At 47.7% G+C, this 9,111-nt stretch overlaps 1 protein-coding gene across 1 annotated transcript; it reads left to right on the top strand.

Moving 5' to 3' along the window:
* Positions 1-4,586: 4,586 nt before the first annotated feature.
* On the top strand, positions 4,587-7,166 carry LOC123769733 (lysosomal proton-coupled steroid conjugate and bile acid symporter SLC46A3-like). Its single transcript, XM_045760962.2, has 2 exons — positions 4,587-5,743; positions 6,359-7,166. Exons 1-2 carry the CDS (start codon positions 4,772-4,774, stop codon positions 6,716-6,718), a joined length of 1,332 nt encoding a protein of 443 aa, XP_045616918.2. The 5' UTR covers positions 4,587-4,771; the 3' UTR covers positions 6,719-7,166.
* Positions 7,167-9,111: the final 1,945 nt, after the last annotated feature.

The raw sequence follows: 9,111 nt of genomic DNA, 5'->3' as shown, positions 1-9,111 counted from the left end.
AGGTACCTATTTACTGCTAGGTAACAGGGGCATTCAGGGTGAAAGAAACTTTGCCCATTTGTTTCTGCCTCGTGCGGGAATCGAACCCGCGCCACAGAATTACGAGTCCTGCGCGCTATCCACCAGGCCCCTGGAAACCTGGAAACAATTTTCTCGGAAACCGGAGGCAGTACGCCTCCCAGCGCAGCCACAGCTCAGGATGCTCATTACGACGACAGCGCTGATAAGGAGGCGCCATAATTTCCGGAACCTCGGACAGAGAGACACGTAGTCGGGGGTTCCGAATAATATCAGGCCGAACGGGAAGCGGCGCCACCCGCTCCCACATGACGGGAAGTCAGATCATCAACAGGCCGCAGACCAGCACGAGGCACGGCACCCGTCGAGGGGACACCCGCACCCCACGGCGGACCTCCTTCAAGACTACCACAAGGCCTCTGCTCGCACCAGCTTCCTCACCATCCTTCACAGGAGGCGGGACCTCCCCCACTGCAGGAGAAAAAACAGAGGGTAAATCGGAAATATCTCCACCGACAGCAGCAGCAGGCACATGAACCTCCGCTACCACGGGGGAGCCGGTCGGCCGAGCTGACATCACGCTGTTCTTGTGATTCTGTGGTCCCGGATTCGATCCCGGGCGCCGGCGAGAAATAATGGGCAGAGTTTCTTTCACCCTATGCCCCTGTTACCTAGCAATAAAATAGTACCTGAGTACTATTACTGTACTCAGTACTCAGTACTGAGGAAGCAGCTGTCACGGGCTGCTTCCTGGGGGTGGAGACCTGGTCGAGGACCGGGCCGCGGGGACACTAAAGCCCCGAAATCATCTCAAGATAACCACCGTTGAAGCAGACACCTCCATCCCCCAATTATTGTGGGGTGGGGGGTGGTTCGGAGACCCGCAGTCGTCAAAGTCACCCACGTCGGCCCAGGCAGAAGTAGAACGTCGCGAACGCTTGGGATCCGGCTGCACGTCGTCAGAGCCGGAATCGGAACCAGAAGCTTGGAGAACACAGGGCGGGCGCACCTGCGCACGACGCAAGACGGCAGAAGCGTCAACGGCACGGGGAACTGGCCCCACACCCACTCCACCACCCAGCACGACCGGGACAAGCGGCGGGGACGTAGAGACAGGAGCCACAGGAGAAGGCAGAGGGTCAGACGCAGGAGACGGAGAAGCAGAAGACGGAGCATTCTGGAGACCCACAGACGCACCAGGAACGCAATCCGGAACAGTACCCCCAACCGAGGGCGACACAACCCCCGGAGTAGAAGCCCCACCAACAGCAGACGCACCGTCCGACACCGGACGCGACACAGCAGCCACAGGGGTCGTCCACAACCACACCCACCGAATCCTCCTCCACAACTAGTGGCGGGAAATCGTCCTCACGAAAAAATTTCAACGACGCAACGACATCCGCCGAGCACCCAGCACTCGTGTGTGGCCCAACAAACTACAGCTGCATCCCCAGTGGGCGAATATTGGTCCGAACACCCTTAAGTTTTCCAGAGGAAAGCATATGCAATCTGATACTCACGACATTGCCATACCGCCCGAAATACCTCCGCAGCAGCTCCTCCAGGAACTGGAGGGGGCGGACCATGTACACTATTGAAGGTAAGGGCACCACTTCGGTCGGAGACAAGGACTGAACCAGCAGCGTCCGGCAGCGGAAAAGACCGCCCCTCGTAACGGCGCTAAAGTGCTCAGTAATTTACTTCTGCAGCAAACTTCACTATAGCACGATGGGAAGACACCAACTCCACCCCATAGATCGCAGCCACATCAACACGCAGCATGTCACACATCACCAGCCCCACCGCCGGATAATCAGCCCTGCCGGTAAACTCCAGACCCACCGAGTGAGCCCACAAAACGGGAGGAGGTCACTCCCCCCATCACTCAGGCCACGTCAGCACACCACCTGCGGTCCGCCCACCACCGCGGGCAATCAGCAACTGGCTTAATATTAACTTGGTGGTTGTGGGAGTTGATAGTTTGCCTTAGTGTGTGTTTTAGTGCTGCTATGGGTACCGGAGTGCACATTCCTAACCAGGCTGGATGTCTTGAGTTAAATATATAAAGAAATCAACATAGATCCAAGTAATAACTATAAATTAATCTGAGTTCAATAAGGCATTTAGTTTATTCAGTGTAAGGTACAAGAATCAGCCTCTCACTAACTACGTGCCACACAAATGAGGCCATAACCACGATTGCCAGGAAGACAATGATTCTTAGATCAAGTGAAGCGTTACCAACAGTTTAACAAGATAAATTAAGTAATGATTTGTGTCGATGATCTTCCTGGTATGGAGACGACTTTATATATTTCCAATGATTACTTTGAGAGCAGACTCGTGTGGTTTCTTTAGGTCTGTTCCGTATAGCAAGGGGTCAGACTCAATTATTTAAAACTACAAGAAATTATGTAAATCATTTTGCAAAACACAAATGCAAGTCATATGAATATTTAAAGGCGAGCGTCAGGTACGTTATCAAGATATGGTTTCCACTGTGAGAATTTGGGAACTGCAAGTCGCCCGATATGTAAAGCTATGCACAAGATGCTGCAATGGGGCCTGACAGCTGAGTAGACAGCGCTCGGGATTCGTAGTCCTAAGGTTCCGGGTTCGATCCCCGGTGGAGGCGGAAACAAATGGGCAGAGTTTCATTTTGATGCCCCCATGTCTACTTAGCAGTTAATAACTACCTGGGAGTTAGACAGCTGCTACGGGCTGCTTCCTGGGCATGTGTAACAAAAAGGAGGCCAGCTCGAGGACCGGGCCGCAGGGACGTTAAACCCCGAAGTCATCTCAAGATAACCTAAAGATAGGTACCGGAGTAATACACTTCTATATGTTGGCAAAAGTGTAGGTGTTTACAAGTGTGTGTGTGTGTGTGTGTGTGTGTGTGTGTGTGTGTGTGTGTGTGTGTGTGTGTGTGTGTGTGTGTGTGTGTGTGTGTGTGTGTGTGTGTGTGTGTGTGTGTGTGTGTTGTCGTGAGAGGAGTACTGAACTCACCGAAGGACACCTGGCTGAGATTACACACCTGACACACCGCTGTGTCGTGTGGGAAGCAGCGCTGTGCAGCCCAGCAGGAAAAATTAGCTCTGCACCTTCACTATCAACACTCTCACGCCTGATAGTGAAGCCCAACAACCACCTTACGTCAGGCTCTTCCTGACGGCCGGGAGCCGGCCGGCCGAGCGGACAGCACACTGGACATGTGATCCTGTGGTCCCGGGTTCGATCCCGGGTGCCGGTGAGAAACGATGGGCAGCGTTTCTTTCACCCTATGCCCCTGTTACCTAGCAGTAAATAGGTACCTGGGAGTTAGTCAGCTGTCACGGGCTGCTTCCTGGGGGTGGAGGCCTGGTCGAGGACAGGGCCGCGGGGACACTAAAGCCCCGAAATCAACTCAAGATAGCCTCAAGATAGATAACGGCACTTGAGCCAACGCAGACAGCGGTAATCTGTGTCAGAACTGTAACACATTATGTATATGTATATAAATAATATACATATAATATCATAATTTATCAGCATGACGATTTTTTTACAAAACAGTACAATGACGTCGCCGGTATAAGTACCACGTATTCATTATTTACAGTACTTATAAAACAAACTAGCATCTACACATCATATTCTGAACCTGAATCTAATTTAAGGTAATACTTAATCCTACCAAACACCTTCAATCCTAAGAAACCTATTAGAGAGTCTTAACTTACAGCGATATCTGATTGGCTGAGAGCTAGCTCAGTCAGAGATCTCTCCCATTGGCTGGATAAGCCTTTCACTAAGCATTGCGCTCTCATAATCAAAAATGGGTTTAAATTACCTCTTGACCCAGTCCCGGTATTCGACCATCTGCTAGAATACCGGTAGGTAGAATTATCTACCGTTCTTAGGTGTCAGTGAGGATCGAATACACAATGAAATCACCACAACGTGATCCAGCTATAAATGAATCTTTATAGGCAGAGCTGAAGGATCGAACCAGCATCCAGGATTACCCCCCTAGACACGCGCCGTAACCCATCAACCATGACGTGGAAAAGTTTGACTGACTAGAGCACGCTCGAGCTCAGAAGCACAGAGCAGACGTCTATGTAATTGTGTACGTGTAACTCTCAAACACCCGCCTGAAGGTATTGGACTTCTCCACCAAACGCTCCAGGTATATACCCTATTATATAACATGAACGTAATATATCTACGTCTATGTAATATAATATAGGCAGACGTCAATGAAGACGCTGCTGGCAACAAGAACAGTTTGTCTTTGCCTCAGCGAATCAATCGAGCTGATTTAACTTTGAACAAGAGTGCGGACCGGTGGCTTTGTCTGACTCAAACTTCCTAACATTTCAGCAAATTCGTCAGCAAAAGTTATTCGCTATTTCTTATTTAAAACTACTAAAATTCCATTATGTAAATAATTTTTCTAAACCATAATACCAACGTGATGCATATTTATAGCGAGCGTCAGTTCATTATCATGATATGGTTTCCACGGTGAGAATTAAGGGACAGATGTTTACCAAGATTGTCTAGTCTAGGAGCAGAAGCCATGGCAGGTGGACGCAGTTTCCAACACTTTCAGAAGGTGGCTCTAGATGCTCTCTCAAACATCACTATAGAACCCATATTGTTTCTTCATTATACCGCATATTATACACAATTGGTAATTAGAGACAACCTGAAGTTAGAGCGGTTCTGTCGTGTGACGCTGAAGTATCCGGCTGAGGAGTGCGCCCAGATGAACGACGGACACCACACAGACTTGCAAGTGAAGGCCCAGCAGCTGGACAGTGTCTTCACTTTTTACGAGAAATTAGCGGGCACAATCATCCCAATCTTGCTGCTATCCTTTATCGCCTCCTGGAGCGACAAGCGAGGACGTCGTGTCCCCATACTTCTATCATTACTTGGAGAAGTATTATATAGCATCATCTACCTCCTGGAGGCTTTCTTCACGTCCTGGTCACCGTACGTTCTCCTGCTGGCATACTTCATTGAGAGTATCGGTGGAGGTTTAAGGATGTTCACTATGGCTTCCTATAGTTACATGGCAGACAACACCAGCCGGCAGTCCAGAACTGCTCGCATGACCATCATGAATATTTTTTGGCATCTTGGGTGTTCAATTGGCACTGTTATGGGGGCCTGGTTCTTTGACATTGGAGGATACGTTCCAGTCTTCAGTACGTCTCTCCTTTTCTACAGTATCGCACTTGTTGTGGCCTTTTTCATAGTCAAAGATAAACAACTTGAAAAGAACGAGACGGAGAATGACACAGAGATGGAGACAAGTCCCTGGAACCCAAAGAATGTCATCAGTTTATTACGTGTTGCCACCAGGAAGAGACCTGGCCGGACGCGGCTGCATCTTCTGCTTCTGTTGGTGTTCATGCTTTGCTACATCAGCTCCGTGCCTCACAACATGTACCTGTGGACCCGAATAGTGTTCCAGTGGGACCAGGACCAGTACAGTCTGTACTACACCGCCAGCATGATCACTGAAATTTTGGTCATGCTGATAGCTACGCTCATTTTTCAAAGATACACTATTCACGACTGTGTGATTGGCGCAGGAACAGCTCTTCTGATTTTCTTGAAAGACTTGAGTTTTGGACTAGTTGGTGCCGCTAGCCAGTGGTGGGTTGTGTTAATCTTCCTCGTTGTGCCATCAATACTTCCCCCCGTAGCTATCAGGAGTCAGATAACTAAGGTGAGAACAACGGAGATTTGACATAGTATAAGTGCAACATATCAAACCCTCAATCCAACTACGAACAACCAGTTGGATATAATTCAGTACCTCGTACTTATTTATATGTCTAGCAGACGTCTAACCTTGTCCATCAAATGTAAATATACTGGTTAGCATTGTAAATGTGTGGCCACGTCTGTGGTAGAAAGAAACCCTCATACTACACCTACTTCTCCAGTCGACACAAAAGGGTAACACCCCGACTTTACCTCATCCTGCAGGGTTTACATAATGTGTAATATCCTTCAATGCACCAACTTTCCTTGTGCTCTAGTTAAAGGTTTAAGACAACTTCAATCAAGTGTTTCCTTCAGAGTCAGTAAAGTTGTAAAATGAAAATTGGAGACTTAATTTTTCAACTTCTTTCTTCTTATGTGAAGAACCTAAGAAATATACGAAGGATTCCTGATATAATCATTTATCTAACCCTTTCTAAAACAATGTCTAAACATCTAAAAACAAGCACGGTCTTCAAAATTATTATAATATACATATCTTAGTAATTTATACATATATAATACATTAGCGGGATACTAGACATAAAGTTCTTAAAGCATTTTTTCTTCCCCATAGCTGTGTGACGATACAGAAGTGGGAAGATACTTCTCATTGATGGCCATCCTCGAGGTGTTATGGCCCGTAGTGGACGGAGCCATCTACTCAGCCGTCTACACCTACACTATCGCCTTCTATCCTTCTTACGAACACCTCGTTGCGGCCGCCTTCGCCCTTTGTCTTCTGAGCGGTCTCCTGGGCCTCAGGTTATACGTGGACAGTGCTAAAGGGCGGCCTCCACCACCTGTCTTGCCCGAGGGCCGGCTGGGTACGAAGGGTCTGGCCACAGAAACTTACCCATCCCGATCGGTCCAGCTGGATGGAGTCCAAGCCAATCATTCCAACCGTTCCAGTTGGAGTTCCACTCCACCATCTTGACCGGCTCTAGCCCACGTGCTAGAGCTGGTCAAGCTCAGCTCTAGCTTCACATGCCCACTTGGGGACATTCACCCCGAGAGATCTTAGTATATAGGTAAGACAACATCGTCTCTCTCTCTCTCTAGGCCATTAACAATGCATCTTCATGATCCAGATGGTTCAACCATCTGGGGTTTCAGTGCAACAGAGATGAGTTGTTCAATTTAAACCCTGTTAGTAAACTTAGTGAACTGGCGTAGGAATACCCCCCCCCCCCTCCAACCTTGTGGTGAGGAGAGGGAGGACAAGGTAGTGTGGACAAGGTCAACGACTCCAGAAGGTGACCCACTCTCCACCTCTCCCAGAGACCAGCACTACATCAGCTGGTCACCATAAGAGATATACTTGCTATACTTTGGTATAGGGAATTCGTTCATCTCATAGCCTTAAGCCAGGTAGTGTTAATGATAGGGAGTGTTTTGATTTAAAATATTGTTTTAGATTTTGAATAAATTATTTAGTTAGTAATTTGCATTTTTATTATTTCCATTTTTATGTTCCATCTTGTTCATTGTTCTTGACACGTGGTTCCCACGAGTCTGAGTTTTGGTTGGGCCGCAGAGCCTAACATAGATTAAGAGTTCAGTTATCCCTTTGTTTGTTATTATTACCCACACTTAACGTAGATTCTTCCCTCCTATTCCAAATAACTGGGGGATCAAGCCCCAAGGTATATTGAGAGCATAATCGGTCCAGACCTCGGTTATTGCTCCCAGTGTTAATGGTCTGGTGGTGGCGGCTTAAGGAGATTCTAGAGTTTGCTAGGGGGTCTGGTTCCAGGTCATGAAGGCTGTAGAATCTTAGCCGGTCAGCGGCTTAAGACCACGTGGCGAAGGAGACCTGGAGACGTAGTCAAGGAAAGGGCCCGCGGGGGACGCTAAACCCCGAAGTCATCTCAAGATAACCTCAAGATAGGTACTGGAATAATACGCTTCTCTATGTGGGCAGAAGTGTAAGTGTTTACAAGTGTGTGTATGTATGTGTGTGTGTGTGTGTGTGTGTGTGTGTGTGTGTATGTGTGTGTGGTGTGTGTGTGTGTGTGTGTGTGTGTGTGTGTGTGTGTGTGTGTGTGTGTGTGTGTGTATGTGTGTGTGTGTGTGGTGTGTGTGTGTGTGTGTATGTGTGTGTGTGTGTGGTGTGTGTGTGTGTGTGTGTGTGTGTGTGTGTGTGTGTGTGTGTGTGTGTGTGTGTGTGTGTGTGTGTGTGTGGTGTGTGTGTGTGGTGTGTGTGTGTGTGTGTGTGTGTGTGTGTGTGTGTGTGTGTGTGTGTGTGTGTGTGTGTGTGTGTGTGTGTGTGTGTGTGTGTGTGTGTGTGTGTGTGTGTGTGTGTGTGTGTGTGTGTGTGTGTGTGTGTGTGTGTGTGGTGTGTGTGTGTGTGTGTGTGTATGTATGTGTGTGTGTGTAGTCGTGAGAGGAGTACTGAACTCACCGAAGGACACCTGGCTGAGATTACACACCGCTGTGTCGTGTGGGAAGCAGCGCTGAGCAGTCCAGCTGGAAAAATTAGCTCTGCACCTTCACTATCAACATTTTCACATCTGATAGTGAAGCCCAGCAACCACCTTACGTCAGGCTCTTCCTGACGGCACTTGAGCCAACGCAGACAGCTACTATCTGTGTCAGAACTGTAGCACATTATGTATATGTATATAAATAATATACATATAATGTAATTTATCAGCATGACGATTTATTTACACAACAGTACAATGACATCGCCGGTATAAGTGCTATGTATTCATTATTTACAGTACTCACAAAATAAACTAGCATCTACACATGATATTATGAACCTGAATCTAATTTCAGGTTGTACTTAATCTTACCAAACACCTTCAATCCTAACAGACCTATTAGAGAGTATTAACTTACAACGATATCTGATTGGCTGAGAGCCAGCTCAGCCTATCAGGAGGCTGTTTGTGACGTAACGTAGCGTCACAGATCATTCCTATTGGCTGGCTAAGCCTTTCACTAAGCATTGCGCTCTCATAATCAAAAATGGGTTTAAATTACCTCTTGACCCAGTCCCGGTATTCGACCACCTGATAGAATACCGGTAGGTAGAATAATCTACCGTTCTTAGGTGTTAGTGAGGATCGAATACACAATGAAATCACCACAACGTGATCCAGCTATAAATGAATCTTTATAGGCAGAGCTGAGGGATCGAACCAGGATCCACGATCACCCCTCTAGACACGCGCCGTAACCCATCAACCATGACGTGGAAAAGTTTGACTGACTAGAGCACGCTCGATCTCAGAAGCACAGAGCAGACGTCTATGTAATTGTGTACGTGTAACTCTCAAACACCCGCCTGTAGGTATTGGACTTCTCCACCAAACGCTCCAG

This window comes from Procambarus clarkii, chromosome 14 (genome assembly GCF_040958095.1).
Source record: "Procambarus clarkii isolate CNS0578487 chromosome 14, FALCON_Pclarkii_2.0, whole genome shotgun sequence".
In the NCBI taxonomy this organism is placed as follows: domain Eukaryota; kingdom Metazoa; phylum Arthropoda; class Malacostraca; order Decapoda; family Cambaridae; genus Procambarus; species Procambarus clarkii.
Note: the sequence above shows the minus strand (reverse complement) of the source record. Positions and strands in the feature narration are given on the sequence as shown.

Bases quoted from the DNA above. Each gene is read 5' to 3' on its own strand.
- LOC123769733 (XM_045760962.2), top strand. From the start codon at position 4,772: ATGAACGACGGACACCACACAGACTTGCAAGTGAAGGCCCAGCAGCTG. The intron at 5,744-6,358 runs GTGAGAACAACG...TCTTCCCCATAG, and splicing joins TCAGGAGTCAGATAACTAAG to CTGTGTGACGATACAGAAGT.